The 21,314-nt window shown below is 36.3% G+C and overlaps 1 protein-coding gene across 9 annotated transcripts in view; it reads left to right on the forward strand.

Annotated features, from left to right (window-relative positions):
- Positions 1-21,314, forward strand: part of RBFOX1 (RNA binding protein, fox-1 homolog 1) — a 285,633-nt gene that overhangs the window by 189,433 nt on the left and 74,886 nt on the right. For all 9 annotated transcript variants that reach the window (XM_009277998.2, XM_019471785.1, XM_009277981.2 and 6 more), the window contains exons 6-7: positions 1,285-1,345; positions 7,380-7,433. In XM_009277998.2, coding sequence (XP_009276273.1) covers positions 1,285-1,345; positions 7,380-7,433 — 115 coding nt within the window. The remainder of the gene's footprint in view (positions 1-1,284; positions 1,346-7,379; positions 7,434-21,314) is intronic.

Below are 21,314 nucleotides of genomic sequence, written 5' to 3' on the forward strand. Positions count from 1 at the left end.
TTGTGTTTTTTTTGGTTTGTTTGGTTTGGTTTTTTTTTTTTTGTTCTTTTTTTTTGCTGCAGGGTTGATGCGGGATCCACAGTGGCTTTCAAAAAATTCAGATTGGGAAAGAAGCATCCAAAAGATGTACAAGAAAAACTAAAAAAGCCAGACTAGAGTCTGACCAATTTTAACATTTAATTTTTTAATGAAACCATCAGGCTACTTTGGCTGGATGGCCTGTGCCATTCATATCTATTAAAAAGACAACGCAAATGCATTTTAGTACCACTGGATCCCCTTCAATACTGCCTCAGTCGTATTTGTTAGAATAAAAAAAATACCAATTGAAAATGCTGTCGTCTTTTGAGTAAGATGTTGCATATTTTGCCTTTTCATTTTCCCCCTTCGACGGTAGCGCTTAGGGCCCTCACCAAACTCTCAGTAACCATGGTAACTGTATACATACCCATGCTGGCGATGGTGCTGAATGGTAAGTGGAGAAGTCCATCTGCCGTTTCACGTATTTAGCGCTGATATACCACGTGAATTTTTTTGACTTGTTGTATTAAGTTTTCTTGATGCTACATTTTTTTCTATATTGGTACGCCTGTAATTGAGTGTACGTTTTAAGCAAGCCTGGGAGGCACTGATTGGATTGAGGATATGACTTCGTGCACATCTTACTCAGATTGTTAACTCCATATTGTGTTAAATAATGCACCCTCTTTTTATCCTTTTGTTAGCTGTGATTTTAAAGCTTGAATGATTTTGTTAATTCTTGCAATGAAAAAGGCTCTTGTTCCAAGTGTTGAATGCTAGATGTTGCTTTTCCAATGGTACTTCTCTTCTAAAGGGTTATGTTGCACACTGCTAAAATCGTTTGTCCCTTTTTTTGACATTTTCTTTGTTTCCTTGTACCTTGTCTCTTTCCCTTCTACTCCACTGCATGTTCCTTCATATAATCTTTTTTTCTGTTTTGAGTATTTATTGTATCAGTGTTACCATGGAATACAAGCATGCTCTTAAGTCTTAAATTATGCAGTACCTTTTAATTTGCTTTTAATGTCTTTTTATTAAAGTTTAAATGATATGATGTTGCTTTATTGAAATGATTTGTAAGTTAAAATGGTTATGAAAGTAAATGTAATTATAAATAGTATGATTTTGTTATGCACCTGTTGCCTTCTATAAATTAAATTGCATTTTATTTTTACACGACTAATAGCAGTAATAATGCATGCATCTAATAGTAACATGGACCCTCCCTGTAACCCTTTCTAATCCAGTGTTCTATGTGCTTAGGTAAATAATGCAACAGCACGTGTAATGACAAATAAAAAGACCGTCAACCCTTACACGAATGGTAAGTGCATGAGATCTCAGTGCTTTGTTTTCATGTCCATGCATGTGAAACCTCACTCTTCTGCTGAATGGGTGGACTCATCTACTCATGAAGTGTCATAGTCTGCATCTCCATGGGCTCAGGCTTTGTCTAGGGACCTAAAACATGATATGGCTGGGCATAAATTCCATCTGTTCAGCTAATTCACAGCCACGTGGGCATAGCATGCATCATTTTGGCTGATTGGAATCTGAGTGTTTAACTACAGTGGCTTTTGTATAGGAAAATATAGCTGATAGGAAAGCGTTGCTCTCTTCTAGTTTTGTGCAGTGTTAATGTTGCGAAGAATGAACTAATCGGAGGATTCAATTTTGCTTGGATGATGGAGGTAGGGACATCAGTAAGAAGGATGTCTCTGTCAGGCATGACATACTTTTTAGTACCAAGACACGCATCTAGTTAAAGATAATTTTCTGTGTCTTCTTTCCACGATTTGTTAGAAGTAAAGGGCAAACTGTAATTGGGTGCTGCTTCCAGCTTTTTTCCCCTGGAAAAATGTAAATTCCAAGCTATCTAAAAAAATTCATTCTAATACTGACCTAAGTTGGTATAATGCTGTACATTAATGATAGAAGAATAATCCATAGATATTTGAGGGGTTTGGAAGCGATACATTTTAAAAATGTTTCCTTTAGCAGTGTTTGATCATGTGCTTGAGTTGTTTGCATTTGCTAGTTCAGAAAATTCTAAGCAAGTTCCTAACTCAACAACATCAAACGATAATACATCAATTGAAGTTAATTGCAGTTACATTTTCCAGTTTTACTAGACTGCGTAGTTATAATTATTTGCTTTTCAATTTAATTTAGTTTTTCCCATCCAGTAGAAAGCAGATGAAATCTGCACACACATCAGTAAGGTAGATTAGACTCTTTTCCATTTCAAAATATAATGCATCTTATTTTCCATATCCGAGGTCTCATTAGTGAGGTTTTGCTAAAACCCAGAGCAAACAGTGGCTTTATTTTTTAATGAAAGAGTCATAATTTTTTCCTACCACAGTAAAAATAAAATATAGTGATGGTTTTCATTTGACGTGATAATTCAGCTAGTTGAAATGATCTGGAGAAGAAGAGTCTGAAATTCCCCGTGCTTTCTCAGAAACTGTTTTCTTCCTCGTTTTGTATGTAAATGTGGAACTTGGCAAATGATGCAGATGGGAAAATCTCCTTCATTTTTACTGGCTTTAAAATATCTCAGTGAATCTAGCAAAAGAGACACAAAGCTTGAATGGATCACATAACAAGAGTTTGTTGCAATAAGGAGCTAAATTAACTATATGCATATGATACTATGACCTTTGTCTGCTATATTGTAATGATAAAAGGATAAAAGTAGTTTTGTTATAAATGATGATGAAGAGACACGAAGCTTGAATGGATCACATAACGAGTTTGTTGCAATAAGGAGCTAAATTAACTATATGCATATGATACTATGACCTTTGTCTGCTATATTGTAATGATAAAAGGATAAAAGTAGTTTTGTTATAAATGATGATGTATATTTTGTATTCATATTATCCTAAGGCTACAAAACTGTTAATTAGCAAATAACACATTACATATCAGCACAACCAGTGCTGAAGAAAGGGAATGCTGGAAATAAAGATGTGAGATTTTTACAAATCTGGTTTTAGAGGAGGTTCACCTCTGCGTCCTACACTGCAGGACTACTTAGGTCATGCATTAGCATTTATTAATATCCAAAACCAGAATGATGAAAATCTGCTGTTAAGTGTTTCCCACTTGAAGTGTTTTGTGTCTGTCATTTTCCACCCTCTTCCATCTGGACTAGATCCCACCAAAAGTATGAAGCATCCTGTTTAGTGCATAACAATTAGCATTTATGTTTGTGAATCCATACATCCAAGGTGTGCATGGATGTACATCCAGTACATGCAGGATGTTCTTTTGCACACCAAGGCAAACTCTAGCTGTAGTTCATACATTTTGATTTCTTTTTTTTTTTACTTTTTTTTAAACTGTCTGAGATCCCCTGAAGTAAACACAAGGAGAATCATGTTCTTGCGTAATCATTACAAGCGTCAAGGAATGAAGTGTAGACGTGCAAGGTCCTTCGTTTAGTCTAATCAGTGCTTCTGTTACCAGTCATCCTGACGTTATATGATGCTAGTTCTTTATCATTTTGTCAGGAATTAACCAGTGCTATAGCTGATTATTAAAGATTATTGTTGTCTAAAGTAAAGGTCTCATCTTCTAAATAAAATATAAGGCTAGTTTCTTCTACAAGCATATTAACATTTGCAAGATGCTTCTGACGCAGATAGCCAGAAACTTTTTGTCTGCACGTGCCTATCTCTTCAGACCAACTTCTTTTTTAACGTGTGGCTTTATTTTTCAAAGAGTATGTGGTGACTGACATGTTACTGGCAGGTATTCAAAACGTAATTGGGGCACATGTTGTATTATATGGAAACATCAGACACTAATATTTATTGTAATTTAAAAATAAGATACACTCTGTTTTGTCTTTCATTCCCGAATACTGCCGGTTGTCTGATAACAGGGCTCATGTTGTAAATATGATTGCAAAAGTCAGTAGATCTTAAAGCACAAAAACCTAGACTTTTTTTAATATATGCAGCTTAATTGAAATAAGTTTTTTGCTTTTGTGTCCTAGATGGTTTTTGGAATGAGTATGCTTTCCAGTGACTTTTGACGATTCCTGAAATGAGCAGTTAATAAATGCTCAGTTGCTAGGAGAGCTTTTTTTTGTGCAGGTTTGTTATCAGACAGGATGATTTTGATGGCTGACCTCATGTGCTTTGGAGATAGAACTGCCTTTTCTTTGCAAATAAATTCAGTGTCAGGAGTTCTACTTGTTGGCAAAAATATTTCGGAGACATTTTTAGAGTTCCAACCTACCCTGTTCACAGTTATTCTTTCTTCTGATGCCCATATTGCAATTCAGGATGCTCATCCAAGTGTTGTAGGAAATAGAGACTTACGTGCAACAAGTAGATTCAGAGAACCACAGCAATGAATGAGGAACATGAAACAGAGATCAGTAGAGGGATACATATGTTTTAAAGTTTATACTTGCGGTGCCTTGAATTTGAGCCTTCAGCTGATCTAAACTTAGATTCAAATGCACAGCTGGTGACTGTTACCACAGTTAAATTCCCTCCCGCTCCCCTTTCCTGCCCTCTGTTTGCAAACAGGAGGAAAGCAAACGCTGTGACAGGGCTTCTTTCCCGCCAAAGCATTCCTCCGGCCACGGGTGCCTGAAGTCTGGCCTATGAAGTGAAAATAATCCTCTCTGCATTGCTGTGCCCCACTTTCTGCCAAAGCTTGTTACACTGGGCAGCCTGACTATTTCCTTCCCTTTAGCACACTTCGCCTGTATTTCTTTCGATGACTATGGGGTGGGGTTTTGGGGCAGGCAGAGGGGTTGTTTGTTTCCTTGTTCGGTTTTTAAGTTTTGAGCTTTTACAGTTTCAACTTGAGGAGGAGATTAATATTGTGACAGTAAGAAAAATGCAAAAAATTACACCCACTGCAGAGAATGTGCCTCCTCCAGCTGCTGAAGTAGGGTTACTTGGCAGTTGCTCGCTCAGATACATCAACTCCTATCACAGTTGATTACCCACACAGCTATGGGCCAGCACATTGCTAGCTGACAAGATAAAGTTAAGTTTAATTACTGTTACTTTCATGATGAATGAAGTATTTCCCTGTATAAGCTTCAAAAAGTTAGATGAGACAGCCATCACTGTGAAAGGGGTAAGGAACTGAAAGATGAGTGGCTTTCAGCTGTGAAGAGCAATGTGCATCTTCCGAGAGTGTTTCTTTCTTAAATTGTGGCGCTCTTAGTGTAACTTAGAAGCTGAGAGGTGTCTGTCAGCTTCTTTGACAGCAAAAGCTGACAGATCTGAAATTCAGTCCAGTCTTTCATTTTGGATGGCATTGATCAGTGGTCTTTTGAGGAAGTAATGAATTTGAAATAGTAAATATTCCCTAAGCTATAAAAAGTTATATTTTTACTGAAAGTCTCAAAATTTGGATGATTTTCTATCACACAAAATTTGCCCAAGAGTATTTGTTATACCATGACATTCCTGGATACAGTCCTGTAGTATGTAAAACTGAAGGGTCAGGTAAAAATCCTGTGATCTTTTCAGGACGAAAGTCATTTTAACCCTTCTTGGTTGGCCATTTTTCAGCTTCCATAATTGTCTTTTAGGTGCGTATAGCAACTGCAATTACTTCTGCAGAGCGATTGCATGCAGCACCGCTCTTTGCTCTGTTTGAACTTATTAATGAGTTGCATTTTCAAAAACACCCCTCACCTCTGTTACTGAACAGTTTATTACTGGTAAATAGTTACTGTGCATCAGATAGAGATAGCAGTATTTTTAAAGGGTAGGAATAGTTTTCTTTTGTGTTGTTATTGAGATTTTGTGTTACACTTTTTCAGTCTCGTAATGCATTATGGTTTTATGACCTTCTACTGTGCTTTTGCATTACATGATATGGCCAAGGCAGAAACAAGCCTCAATACAGTTTGCATTTAAATTCTTCTAATCTTGGCTCTTCTGATTTTGAAAAGCCTTGTTGTCCCTGTCTTGATTGTATTCTGTTTCCAGCAGCATAGTTATAGGATCTATTTAAAGTACCATAGTTCTGGAGTTCACAAGATGCTTTTGCTCAGGTTTTTTCATTATTCCCATTTTACAAATGGTGCTTCCCACTCCTCTGATTCAAGCGTGCTTTTGGAAAACCTCTAATTTTTTCAGTCCCAGTAGTTCAAATAATTGTTCAAACACTTAAAAAAAAAAACAAACCAAAACAAAAAAACCCCATGAGTGTGGGTGGGGGGATGTTGTGTGGAGTTTGGAGTTAACTGGGAGTGGATCTACCTGTGGCTGAGCAAAACACAATAATTGGCACTTTACCACAGCTGAGGACACTCATGAGTTTGCCAGTGTTTTCTCCTGCTGTTCTCTTACCCCTTCCCCTTCAGTTCCTTCAGCATGGCTGTCTTTAGCATTACATATGCTTTGAACACAGGCCCTGCTTCTGCAGCGAGCCTGCGCACTCCGGGCTTACCTGGAACTGCCGCATCGGGTGTAAGGACACAACAGCAATTATTTGGAGTTTGGCCAGAACACACACTGCAGAATATCTGTTGGTACTGTGCTTTGGTTTTATGCCAGCTGTGGGAGGAGGGTGATTATTTAAGACAAAGGCAGTGGCTGCATTTGTACTGCTTAAGAGCTTTGCAGAATGTGACTGCAGCGTTTCCTTACATGCCAGCTCCTTTACAGCAGTATGCTAACAGCATTTATCAGCTGTAAACGCAGGCGGTACAGTCACTTTCGGTACATGCCTGTAGTTGTCCTGTTTCAGTGCAGACAGTCTGATGTACAAATGCAAATGGAAAAAAAGGCTCTGGCATTTGATTGGGATCCCACAGTGCGCAAATCTCTCTCATGTCACAATAGACATTTCCATACAGTGTCTACGCTTTCATTTTTCCCAGGGTAGAATCAAAATGCTCAGATTATTTGATTGCCTTGTAAGCTACACTAACACATGCTTATCCGAAACATTTATGTCCAGCAAATGGACTGTTTTGGCCTCTCTGGCTTGTAACCAGAGAGTTAAAGCAATGAAAAAGAACTGATCTACTCTGGTACTACACGATACAGGGATACCTGAACTAGTTCTGACTTAATTCCATAATTTAAGGGAATAAGTCCATGGCAACTGTGCATTGCAGCCAAGGTAATTCACCTGATAATTTACTCCAGTACCACATGTCCGGAGAATGCCTTGTTTCATTACTTATTTCCATACTTCAGAGTCTGATATTAAAGATCAGTAATCTAAGATGCCTATAAAACTTTCATTAAAATGACCTTTTTTGAAGCCATTTTATCTGTATATCTCTATATAAAAATAAAATTAAAAAATAATTATTATCATTACTGATTGCAATATTAACTCCGTTATGTTTTTGTTTGCTGCAGGCTGGAAATTAAATCCAGTTGTTGGTGCAGTTTATAGTCCAGAATTCTATGCAGGTAAGGATTACGCTATAGTTGTCCATGCCATATTTTATTTTAGCATTCTTTAAAACATGCAAAAGTACAGAATATGCGTTTGGTGTGAGGTTTGGTTTCTTTGTTTGATTCACGTTATCTGCAAGTCATTTACAGATTTGTGATGCAGGATTTTAAGTTACCTGGGCATACTAAAGTTTATATAGAAGATACATGAATACCTTTTTATTGGAAAGTAGATAGTAACACATGAAATACACTGCAATATCCAAGTCTTACATGAGATTTTATTTTATTTATATTTTATTTATGTTTTATTTTATTTTATATTTCAGTACAGTCACTTTCCTCCAGGAATTATTTAAGCCTGGTGAGCAACAACAATAAAAAATCTATCTATAAATCTATATTTTGTGTATTATTCAGTTTCTTAAATTTTTTGTATTTTAAATCTATATTATGACTTGAGCCTTCACTGAGACCGAATTCTGATCCTGGTTACAATTTGGAGTTAATGAGATACAGTCTTTTTCTGCTGGAAGTCAGTCACGGCTAACAATAGTTTCTAAATGTGCTTTAGCAACAGTACTGAAAACAAGCATGGTTGTACTCCAAAACGCAGTTGATTTCAGAGGAATTTGAATCCTGCCCATAAACATAATCACTAGCAAGTCCAAAAAAGCCATTTTTTGAAAGCTAATAATTTACATCTAAGACAGAAATAACCACTGTAAATCCAAATGTTTCTAATAGGTAATAAAGTTGCCGTCCTTTCTTAGGTTCCAAAATCATATATGTCTTCCATGACTTTCACGGGAAACAGAATTTTTCAGTTTTCCATTTGGATCTGTTTTTCAGTTGCCTGGGTGTGTGTGTACTGGATACAGATACCTAATCATGTTTTAAGAAACAAAAATATTTGTCCATTGTCACACACTTAGGTAATTGAGAATAAAGAGGTAATTGTAGAATACATTCTTTAGAGCAAGTAAAGAACAGATATTAGGAAAGCATTTTTCACAGATGGTGGTTAAGCATGGGAGGTTGCCCTCAGAAGCTGGGGAATCTCCATTCATGGAGATATTCAAGCCTCCACTAGACAAAGCTGAAAAACTTTCGTTAGTTCAAGGGACTTGAAGAGATAAAAATTATTAAATAGGACTACCGTTACAAACAGAGATTTATTTTTAAAAAGCTGCCTCTAATACACCCAGTTCCATCTACTAAGATAGATAAAAATGTTCCAATTAGGGTAAAAGTGGCACAGTATAATAAAAATACTAACTTGGCATTCATGGAATTGCAATATTTAGTGTAGGCAGAATTTATTTCCTTCCTTGATGTATGCCTACATTGAAAACAGGAATTTAACATTGATCTCATTTGAGTAGTTAGTGAACCAACCCTGAACCTGCATAAATTAGAAAGTCAGAGTTATTAGTCATTTTATATAAATGACTTTGTGTTAATGACAAATATAATAATATTCCCATAGTACAGTAATCAATTTTCTAATACGTATGCAGAATTAACAATCTGACTTATAATTGTCTCATGAACTAGGGCATGAAGAGTTCACATAGTTTGTAAATTAAAATCAATATTTTCAATCTCTCCTGAAGGTAATTTTCCTAATTTCCTGGACTTTTCCCTAACATTTATTTTGTCTTTTAATTATAAAATGGCAGGTTATTGATTTTTTTTTTTATACCCTCCTAAAGTCCCAAGTGCATTTTTATTGCCAACACAAGGGAGGTGTTTGCCCTTCTTAATGAGAATCTTTAATTACCATTAGAAGAGTATTAATTTAATTTCATGAATTATGACATGCACTCCACCACACCTATGCAGAAAGTTCTACCAAGATACTTCATGAATTTCAGATTTTTTCTCTGTTTATACATGCAGGCACTTTTGGGTGTTTTTTAAAATGCATATCAAAAGCATATTTTCTGTATTGACTAAAAGATATTTTTTTTTCTCAGACATTTAAACTTTCTTTTAAGCAATTTAGTTAAAAAAGAGAGCTCTGTGCAGATCTCTTAAACTCGTTAGAAAATGAAACAGTGAAAGAGCAATGCAGTTCTTGCATGCCGTAATAGAATACTGCGACATATCTTTCCTTTTGGGTTCCCTGCCACCACCTTTCTTGGAGAAGAAGCAATTGCACTTTTGAAGATTATAGAATTAGAAATGTGATTTTTAAGACAGTCAAAGTTCTAGTTATTTGGCTTAATTATTGTCTCCAACTGTCCTGTTAAAATTGTACCAACTCTTTCATAGTCAGTGCAAGACGTTCCTTTAGCTCCTAATAAATGATGAAAAATTTGGCCACTTCTGAAATAAAGATGATACATTTGCAGAGAAACTGTTGATTTAAAGTATCTTTAATCTTCATAAATAAGTAAAAAACCAGAAGGTTATACAAAGCTGTCAGGATGGCACTGATGAATGGCAAATTCACCCGTTTCTCAATTGCTGGTGAAGACACACGCCGCAAGGCTTAACCGTATTGTACATCATATCTGCCAACTCATTTCTGTGATTAAATATTCCATCAGTGCGGGCTATAAGGCGGTAAAGCTTAACAAGATTCATAAGATGCACCACTTGAATACACATAACTCACTTCCTTGGATACAGAGCACCCCGCATGCAAAAGAAAATTAGAATTGAGTTAAATTACTCCATAAGACAAGATCAATAGAGAAAGGAAAAGATCCCCTAATGCAATGCAAATCTAAGATATAGTTATGTCCTGACAACTTGAAGCAGACAATTAAAGTCAAATAGGGAGGAACGCAATGTAAATCAACCCTAAAACCTTGGAGATAATGGTAAACAGTAGGACCAGTGACATGATTGTTATAGCTCTGCTTTTTTTCTGAGTGTACACTTCCGTAAAAGAAATCCTTTATTGAGGAAACGCATGACAGCTAAAGATGGAGACTATAAGATACATAGCAGATGCACAACAGACACAATGTCAGTAAAGTATTACTTGGGGACTGGAAAATACTATATATTTACAAAACACTATAGATTTTTCTTCCTGAGTAGCCTTTCTAAGACTGTTTTTCTGACTTTGAAATGCTCATGCTGTAGTAAGTTAGAACGCTCCATAAAGATGGCTATTTAGGTCACGTGGTAGCATTAATATGGATTTCCAGTGACACGTTCATGAAGCGCGATTTGAAGACTGCTGTTGTAATTCCGAGGCCTAGCAAGTCTCCCTAACAGCTGCCGACTGCGGACGTGCTGGTGAGCTGGCTAACTGGCACACCTCCTGCCCGTCCCACAGGTCCGCTGGGAAGTCCTAAAATGACATTTCATAGAAAACAAAAGGACAGTGACTTTTTCAATTTATCATTTTCAGCGTTTCACAGAATTCCACTTTTCCATGTATCATAATTGATAGGTAATTTTTAAAAAATAATTGACTTATGTCCTCATAGTCTCCTTCTAGTAACTAAAAGGATACTACTTAAGGTGCTTTTCCTGCTTATGAGAAAGAAATGTTTAATGAAGTTATCATTTCCATTTCAGCTTACCTTTTCCAGTAAACTATTTATCAAGTTCTCGGGCAGGTCCTAATGAGGAAATTTGTAAGAAGCACTGTGTGATTTGTCTCACAAATTCTTCATGTAAACTGGGACAATTTTTTCATTTATTTCTATATCCATCCAATTTTAAATCCATCCCATAGTGACCCATAATTTTGCTACGTTAAGCTAGAGTCTGTTATCTTCCCCCATACACTCATCTATGGCTGGCAAAATACAGATTTGCAGTTTGGTTTCTTTACTAGGAGTACTCTGGTACTTTCTTACCGTAAGTTGTTACATTCTTTGTTTCTGTGGTTTGTTATAATATCATTTTTACCTGTTTATTTGCTTTTATATGGTGTATATTTTATCTGTATTACCTAGCCTTCCTTTCAGCCTCGGGAAGTCTGAAAGCGAAGTTCCATGTTGTTCCTTTCAGTTATTGCAGATCATTCTTTTTTTTTTTCCTCTTTTGTTTTTTGGAATGATGAATTTTTGAGCAATCTCTTGCACTCTTCTTAATGGAATATAGAATATTGTTGCACCCATATTACTACAACAGATCAGTCCTTTAAAGCAGATAGCTTGAGACACAGTAAGGCCATTTTAAAAGACTTTGTTCTTGTAAGTGGCAGAAAATATATTTTAGGGCGCATACCTGTTGGAGCGGCTTCTTTTTGGCAGTTCCAGTATGCAAGGCAGGGGAAAAGATGTTACAGAAATTACCTGGGAGTCTAGGGAATCTTCTTTCAGAGAACAGTTGAATTCAGAGTGATCCACGTGAGAAAATATTCTTGTCTGGTCATAACCAACAAACAAATTTCAAAAATTTCAAAATTTAAGTTGGCAGTGGAGAAAGAAAGGACTTAAGACTAGTGAAGAAGAACCTTTAGAACAAGTTGTGGAGCACAGCTCAAAGACAAGTAGTAGAGATCCCATTCTCCTTTTACTTAAGCGACTAATTACGTATTGTTTTTCCTGAATAGTCACAAAGTGCTACAAGTTTTTCAGAAGCTAGTTTCAAGAGTCATCCTATGTAGCTGAGTAGTTGTATTCACTTCATAAATAGTCTTAACCCAGAGAGGACTATTGTAGGCACCCAGTTTCTTGGGCAGTTAGTAGTTATCATTCCAAGGTGGCTTGGAAAACTTTCCCCATCAGTTAAAATGAAAGAAAGGGGAAGAGCTTGTGGTTTTGACCATTTTATATGCCCAAGAAAGACAGAGAAGTTTTAGATGCCTGGGGCTTTGTAGCATGCTGTGGATTTTGAAGCTAGCAGTTATCCTCCAAGAAGCAGATTTTGTAACAAACTTCCTTTCACAAGTTTGTTTAAAACTTTGAAATATAATTTTATATATAATTAAGAAGTGAAGAAATACCTTAGTACTATATATATATAAACACGCGCTTAAATAAGAGGAATCCAGGGGATGAGAGGATTCCTGTATGTTTGCTAACGCTAATTCTCTTTGTTCATGTCTTAAAGCATCTATTTCTGGAGTGTAAGAGCACCTGGGATTCATTTCATCTTTGCAGTGTTTCTCTTTGAATTTAAATGACTCTTGCGTAAGCTCAGCAAATACCTTAGAAACACTTCTCAGTGAAGGTGTTTGGAGTTTGTGAAGCTGAATTATATGCTTGTACAGCAATTCTAATCCTAGGGTAAAAGTTCACTGTACCATATCTGTAAAGCATAATTTTGGTGAAAATTGGCTGTCTGTCACTATATAGATTAATTCATTTTACAATTTGACTACATACACTTAGATTTGAACTTAGCCATTGACTAAGCAGATTTTCCTGAATAAACGTATTCTCAATATTGGTAGCTAAACAGTTTAAGTAATTTTCCAACTACAGAAAAATTAAATAATTATTGTTTAATATTCCATCTGTTATATCTAGATGCTCCTTTCAAAGCATAAAACAAAGCTAAAGCTGTAACTGTTGTTTCAAAAATCATAATGTTAAAGTACCATCATACAAATGATGACATCCTAGTTAGATTAACACCACTGATGACAGCTAATGCATTTCTAAAACTTCTGTGGAACTATTACAAGCCATTATAGTGGAAATACTGATTTATGAAAGATTAATAAAGCCAGTAGAAAAATGGAATTCAGCATCTGTACTAGCTATTTACTCAAAAAAAATCTTCCAGAGTTAATTATGCCTTATGCTACATTATAATGAGTTTTTCATTAAAATGTGTACCATCATGGAAACTAAACAAGGATTATTCAAAGAATAATGCCAATGACTGTTATTTTTTGAAAGATTAATTTAGTTAATTGGTTATACATTTAAATCTGGAGCAAGGTTAATCGACCTGTATTTATCATTGTATCGAAGTCTGCACATTTTAAAGAGAAAATCACCAATACTGTCAGTATTACCCTTTTAAAGATGTTTCTTCTGTTCAGATGTATATTTAATAACACAGTATACACTTAGGCTTTGATACTGTTCCTATGTAAGCTCTAAAAGAAATTCCATACACTTGATTGTTTCATGGTAAATCTTGAACTGTAGATAGAGCTTTATACCAGAAGATAGAGGATGGTTAAGAAGGGAGTTCCTGCTTCTTCGGTATAAAAGTTTGGGAATTCTGACCACAGTCTGGTATAGAGGAATCATTTGATACTGGATTATGATGAATAATGTTAAAAGTAATAGTGTTAAAAGTATGTTATGGTTAGCTCATGGGAGGGAAATCCGCTGGCCATTATTAAATACACAGAAGCTGCTTTGGGCTTAGAAAGTCCTTGAGCCGCAAATGGTTGGAAACTAGGATAACACCTGTGAGAAGAGTATCATGCTTGCTGTCTTCTTGTACTTTACCTTAGGCACACGCTTTTGATGATTTTGAAAATTTTATTTTTTTAATTATATCCAACATGTCAAAATGCCACCCAAATGACAGCAAGATGGTTGAGACTATAGGGGCAATATGAAGGTCACATTCTTGCATTACAGTCAATGGCCACCAACTTAAAGTGTTCAGATTACATCTTGACCTTTAGTTTTGTAGTCAAATGATCTGTTCAGCCAAGTTGCCAACTACTCAAGTAGTCCCGTTCATCTCAGATACATACCTTTTTTTAGTTTAAGGCTGCTTTTGTTTGAAGGAACATTCTTCTGTAGTCTTTCTCTTTTCCCCAGTGATCTGGTATAATACATTTGAGCAGCCCACACACAGATCTAGCATAATCATTGTGGAATGCAGTGGTGATCATACTCTAACCTGGACATTTCACACCCATGGAGTAAGATTTTTGACACTTCTTAACAAAATCATAGAAATGTGGGTTGGGACTGACTTCTGGAGGTCATGCAGTCAACTTTCGTTTTGAATCAGGACTAACACGAGTGCTAGATCAGGTGAGCCATGAATTTGTATACATTTACAAAGACAGAGATTTACGATCTTCTCTGGGTAACCTTTTCCAGCGCTGCACTGCCCTCCTAGTGAAAAACATTTTCTTAACATCCAACCTAAACCTCCCAAGCTACGGTTGGTGGCCATTGACCTTTTGTATTATCATCTGTTACCATTCCGATGAGAATTTGTCTCCACCATCTTTGTAACTTCCCTTCAAGTAGGGAAAGCTATTAGAGTGCCTTTTAACTTCCTCTTTGCCAGACTAATCAAGTTCAGTTCCCTCAGTCTCTCTTCACAAGACATGAGCTCTAGACCCCTGCCCATCTTGGTTTCCCTCCAACATATCCTCTCCAGTTTCTCCACATTGGCAGTGGGTTTAAAAACTGGATGCAGTATTCCAGGTGCAGTCTTGCTGGCACCAAGTCTGGGTGTGTCGGGGGAATAACAGCAGCTCTTGATCTGCTGGCCATGTTTCCATGTTTGTCCTAATTTCACCTAGTATGCAGTTTGCCTTGTTTGTTTAAATGTTACTTTAATAAAACGAAAGAAAGCGTTCTGATCAAGCAGGAGCTGTACTGTCCTTTCTTTGTTATTACATTGCTTCTAACTTCTTGTATGTTTATTCAAATCTTTTTTATCGTGGATATAATTGATCAATTTTTAAAGGGCTAAAAAGAACTTAAGTACTGTGCTTTACTCATGAAGAGAATCTTTTGAGGAAAAATAATGCTTGGACTTCTCTTATTTAAATGTCATTCTGGTGGTTAGTGAAAATGTGTTCTATGGCTTCCTGATTAGTGATGGCCCAAAAATAAATTAAATATATATGGTGGCAGCCTAAAACTCTCTAATTATAAACATTATACTGAGATTTTTTTTTTTCCACAACTGTCTCGCTGGCCTCCTCTTGTTAATACATTAGTTTGCAGCATTAGCATGGTTTTTAAGTAAATCTGAAAATTATCCTCACTTGCCACATGGTGGCTTGGGGTTTGCAGAGCAGATTTAGTACACGTGAAATAGATTCTGTTTGCAAGAAACTGCACTGGGAGCTGTACTGGAGGCTCCATGTGCACACTGACTGTCATATGTCACGCAGGTTGGCTTTTGGACAGCTTTGAACCAAGTGTGGTGGGGTTGTCTGCTTCAGGGGACAAGACTAAACCTGGTCCAGAGTAAACTTTTCAGACTGTGCATGATGTAGGTTTAGAGGCCGGATATAAAACCAGCTGGTTTATAGCTACTGCTACTGTCTCACCAATGACTTGACAATAGAGGTCAGCCTGGGTGTGCACTGTCTGGACCTGAGGTCTAGGCTACAATATTCACGGTGGTTGTCTGCTAGAATAAAACTGAGACTGTAATTCAAATACCAGCTATGGATATATGTAAAAAGCAATGGCTTAAGAGTCTCAGAGGAAAATTTAAGAAAAACTACAAGGTCATCACTAAAACACTTGTTTGTTCAGGACTGGGTGGGTTATTTGCAATGCTAGATAAGTTAATAGCAGTTATGCAGAGGATTAAATTCCTCTGATTAGAATAACAAAGTTAGGAAGATCCATGCGTTAGGATGGACAGTCAGGCAGACAAACTATTTTGAAATGTAAAGTAATAAAGTAATATATGAAATGTAAAGTTAATACAGTTAAGTGGAATGGAGAACAACTCTGCTGTGTGTTAAACCATGATTACATCTGTAAATTGATGCTAAAGCTGTTTATGTTGAATTGTATTCCAAACATATAGCTAATGTTTTCTATTTCATCTTCTGCATTTTTTCCCCATTTTGGACATTAGATGACAGAACGCCCAATACATTTGCATTGTAATTGCATTTTATAATACTTATTGAGAGTAAATTTGAAAATACTAGTTTTCATTCATTTACTCATTTGTGGAGGTAGCTGAGATGAGGCTGTGCTTTACAATGGTGCACAATCTCTGTCAGTTTGGCACTGTCAGATTTTTTTTTTTGTGAAAATTGTTTTGGGGGAAATCTCCAAGCATAGAACTGCTGCTAGTAAAAGTGAGTGTTTTGGAAAATTTGGAAACATTGCATTACCATTTTTGTAATGTTTTTTCATGCTCCTGAAATTCTGGAATCTGAATGGGCTGGGGAAGAAATAAACTACCTAAAGCCAGGATTATGTATGATGATTCAATTTTTGCTCTTTTATATTCTCAGCTTGTCACTCAGAGTGGAATTTTATTTTTAAGTTAAAATCAACATCCATTGGGTAAGCAAATAGAACTGAGGGATTAGTAATTTGCATCTCTGCATCTAATTGCATTAGATTTGCATCTCTGTCTTACCAATTTACTGAAATAGGTAATTTACACAGAAAATAGTGTCTTGACACAATATGAGAGGATAAAGTATAAACACATCTACTTGTAACCCCTCCAGGGCCATGGTGAAACTGTAGTGTTCGTGTTTGAGCAGAAAGGCTCCAGTTTCATTTATTCTGTGATTCTATTCATTTAGCAGTCTTTATTCATCAGGCAGGTGTGTGAATGTGACCCATTTTAGTTATCAGCAGGATATAAATGTATTTTTTATATTCTCAAGTGTCCTATTTCAAGAATAGTATAATAGCATCTCAGAGTTAATATTTATACTTCAGAATTTCTCTCATGTTTGTTTCTCAAAGTTACAAATCAACCAAGATCAAGTTACAATGAACCAAGAGTAACCAACATTTACATACCTTTTAGTCTGCTAGGAGGACCTAGAAATATTAGGAATAAAGATTTGATTTTCAAAGGTCCTGAACAACTTCAGTGGGACACATCTCCCAGTGTGAGATAATGGCAGTCAATATCACTGAATATCAATTTATGTGCACCTGAATTTGTGTGTGTGTATATATATCATATAGGAAACATATTTTGTAGGAAAGTTACAGTTATGGGCAATACTGACAGTACCACTCCAATTTTTTACATGATTACATAGTGTATTTCCAGTTTTAAATTTTTCGGTGACAGTATGTGAATAAGGATTTACACTTGGATGCCAATGATAAAAATATCAATTTATGTGCACCTGAATTTGTGTGTGTGTATATATATCATATAGGAAACATATTTTGTAGGAAAGTTACAGTTATGGGCAATACTGACAGTACCACTCCAATTTTTTACATGATTACATAGTGTATTTCCAGTTTTAAATTTTTCGGTGACAGTATGTGAATAAGGATTTACACTTGGATGCCAATGATAAAAATTCACTAACAATTACAGGTAAATTCTCTAGGCTTGTTATGTATTTAGGTACAAGCAGCAGTTGAGTTTGTGTGACATAGTTTCATTTTGGTAACACGACAGGGAATGTCTGTGGCTGATTAATAATTTTTAAATTATATTTAGAAAGGGCGGTTTATTGCAACTGTTTTACATTGTGAATGGAAACATGACATACATTTTTCCTGTGAACTACAGTCCATCTATGGTAAGGTTGGCATGCTAATGAAAATAGAAACAAGTCAGTCACGCAGTGTGTGTTTTTAAGCTGGCATTACTATGGCACATACCAACAGTACCATGGCACAGCCTAAATTTGCCACTAAAAACCAGTGATTATTCCATGCTGCGTTGTCAAGCTATTCCTCATAAAGCAATCTCTGAGAATTTTGGTGGATCAGTAGTGGATATACCTTTCAACTTTTCACTGATGAAGTGGGTGAAGGTTTAAAGCAAGTCATCATGTTGTGAGGCAGGAAAAAGATGTTGGCATGGGAGCAGAGCTTAGAAGAATTTGCCCCTTCCCGGCTCCTGTGCTATCCACAAGGTCTTTCCCAGTCTAAGACACCACAGTACATACTGGTAAGTAGTTTGATCAGTTGTGTATGGTACGTCAGGTCCTGGAGTAGGAGAGATCCTTGTTACCTTGTCATGAGTTATATATACTACAGAAGGAAGAGGTGAGGAGAAGGGGAATTAGGAGAATCGCACAGAAGATTCTTACCAGAGCTGCAGACTTTGTTGCTCATCTGATTTTTACTTACATGATATAAACACCTACCAACCCCGGTATGTGACTTAGTGTACTTGACACTGAACGTATGTAACGGGAGAGACGTCTGGTTCCCAAAAGCCTGGAATGATATGACCAGCAAAGAACAACTGGAAGGATGGCTTACAAATTACGTTTGTTGTAACATGCATTGCTGTTCCCCGAGTCATTGCCTAAGTTCACTGAGTGTTTTGGTGACACTCTAAGAGAGGTGATAATACAGAAACATGCACTATGCTTAGAAAAGTGGTGGAAGGAAAACTGGCATCTTAAATAGAATTTTTGAATAAAGAGATCCCATAAAATGTCTTAGAGACACATACCTCCATCACCCCAGTCTTCCCCCCCCCTAGTTTTAATAACCTATGTGAGGTTATATGTGGGTCAGGGACTTACTGCATAAGTATAAGTGTATGTATAGAGCACAGATTCTCGTTACCAGGAGAAAGTATACACAGGTTATTCAATAACTGAATGTATTTCAGGTTTGCTGTCAGAAGGTAATATAGGTAGTGATTTGGACTTACGGAACTCACAGTTGGACATCAACTACTTCAGATTCTCCTCCCTACCATGCAATTCTCTTGTTTAAGTGAAACTCCATATATAATTTTGAGGGAATTAAATATAGGTTTTGTTTGTATTTTTAACATATTGGAGGAAAGGAGGTGTGTATTTTTTGGATGATGCTACTTTATTCCTTGTTAATAGTGGATGAAACCGTTCAATGTGTCAACACAACCGTCCACGAATGGTTGTGTTAACATCTGAAGGAGTGTTATTCCGTTTATAGAAAGATCCCAAATAACCGAAGGTGCTCAAGAAGCACTTTTTGTTTAATTAACAGCCTATTTAAAAGCATAGTAAGGCCGTGTAGTTTGACTATAGATTATGAAGGGCTAATAGAACACTTAACAACCATTATGTATTTAAGATACTCTCTTTAAATTCCCTAGTCAGATGGGACAATAGAAGCTAACATACACTATTGTTGTACAACAGTGGCCTTTTAGTTAGGTGTTTCTGATCCATTTCTGTGACACGCTTTGAAAACCCATCATAGAACAATATTTCAGACCAGAACAAAGATAATGCTATTTCTGTCTGGAAAGGCCGATATTAAATTACACTTTTAGAACAGCAACTCAAGAGCAGACATGGATTGTTTATGAGGATCTTTGATACACTAGCCAATCTCCTGATGTGTTCATGAGAGATGCAGCCTTATAGTTTTCTTCATGCATTGTATATGGAAGAGGAATTAAGTGTATAGGAATAATAGTTGTTGCAAAACGTACAAAGAAAAACAGTGATCAGAATGACCGAGAGAAAATTGAGCTATGTAACATCCAGCTGTATTGGGAGAAAGGGAAAATGAAATAACAATCACCGAATTTAATAAATAATGCAGCTTTTAGCTTAGAGTAATAAAATAACAATTTATAATAACATAGACAAAATGGGACACAAATATTTTTAGCTTTTATTCACTGTTTCCTGTGGGTTTGTTTGGGGGTTTTTTGGTAAATAGTATTATAGAACGTATGAACTGGTACTTAGCTGCCAAAAGCAATAAGAGGCTCTTATTGGTAACACAATAGAGTAACTATGCATAAAGAAGAGCTGCTTTACCTGGGAAGCTAAGTGCACAATAGATTCGAATGAAGTAATCTTCACTAAATCTCCTTGTATGTAGTAACTTCCTTAGCTCCTATATTACAAACTCTCATTTTAGCTACCTGTGCACTAATACCCAATATAGACCAGCCCTGGAGATTGACTTGATTCATTTCTGCCACTGAAAATGTGGCACTTACGTGACTACCCTCTTGTTATGATGGAGGTAGTTATACTCTATGTAGAACTCAGTACCACTGTCCTCTTTGGAGCTGTCTGAAGAGCTTTATCTGAAGCTGTGGTTTTTAGGATTCCCAGCGTGAAAGTAGGAAATCAGTTTTTCCCCTTTGTCTCACTTAGTAACTTGCTGGGGTTTTGCCCTGGAATGTAAGAGTACTATGGTGCAACTTCTGTCCTCTTCCCTTTTGTAAATCCCCCAAAATCCTGGGGAATAAATAACAGCATAGTAAATTGGAAACTTTTTGTTTGTGAGCAAAGGTACTAAAGCCATCTATACTGGGGAGTGATGCATTGTAAACTCAAGTTCTTGGTAACGATATATCAATTTTATACAGTTCTAGTAGTGAAGGGTTCTAAACATTTCATCTACTTCCTGTGACACGGGAGAGCTGTTCCCATGATCAAGGCCTTGCAACACTGTTAATTTTATATCAGCAGCAAAATTTTAACTGATGGTATGAATTTTTTTCTGCTGAAAATGTTTCCACTTATACTTCCATAAAGGATGCCATAAGATATTCCAACTCGTTGTGCAAATTCCTTTAAACTTATTCCAGATCTTCACTTTTAAGCTGTCTGTAGTGCTGGCTACGCAGTGGTTCTAGTTAGACCTAAAAGCTATTTTTAACAGCAGTGATTTCAAATCCTTTATAACTTACTGGAATGTCCTCCTGTTGTTGATCCTGGGTACTTCTTACCTGCCTGAATATTTGAGAAATACAATGAACTTTGTCATATGTCATGTATGAGCCAATGAGTAGTCTGTGCGTCATCACTAGTACATTGGTATTTCCATTTATGATCTGTAGATTAATTTATATAAATCATGTAAATAAACTATACACAATAACTTATTTTTGAAAGTATGAAAAAATTAGAAAAATACTTTTAGTCAAATATCGTAGAACCACTGGGAACAGAATTTTTGGTATTCTAAAAATATTGATGAATTCCCATCATCTTCCTCACAGCCCTGAATATTTTTAGAGTAATTATTTTCTCAAAATAACTATAGTGCTTCAACAAAGGACCTAATCAAACAGTACATTCTGAATCATAGAATCATAGAATAGTTTGGTTGGAAGGGACCTCTA

This window comes from Aptenodytes forsteri, unplaced genomic scaffold (genome assembly GCF_000699145.1).
Source record: "Aptenodytes forsteri isolate BGI_AS27 unplaced genomic scaffold, ASM69914v1 Scaffold26, whole genome shotgun sequence".
Classification (NCBI taxonomy): Eukaryota; Metazoa; Chordata; class Aves; order Sphenisciformes; family Spheniscidae; genus Aptenodytes; species Aptenodytes forsteri.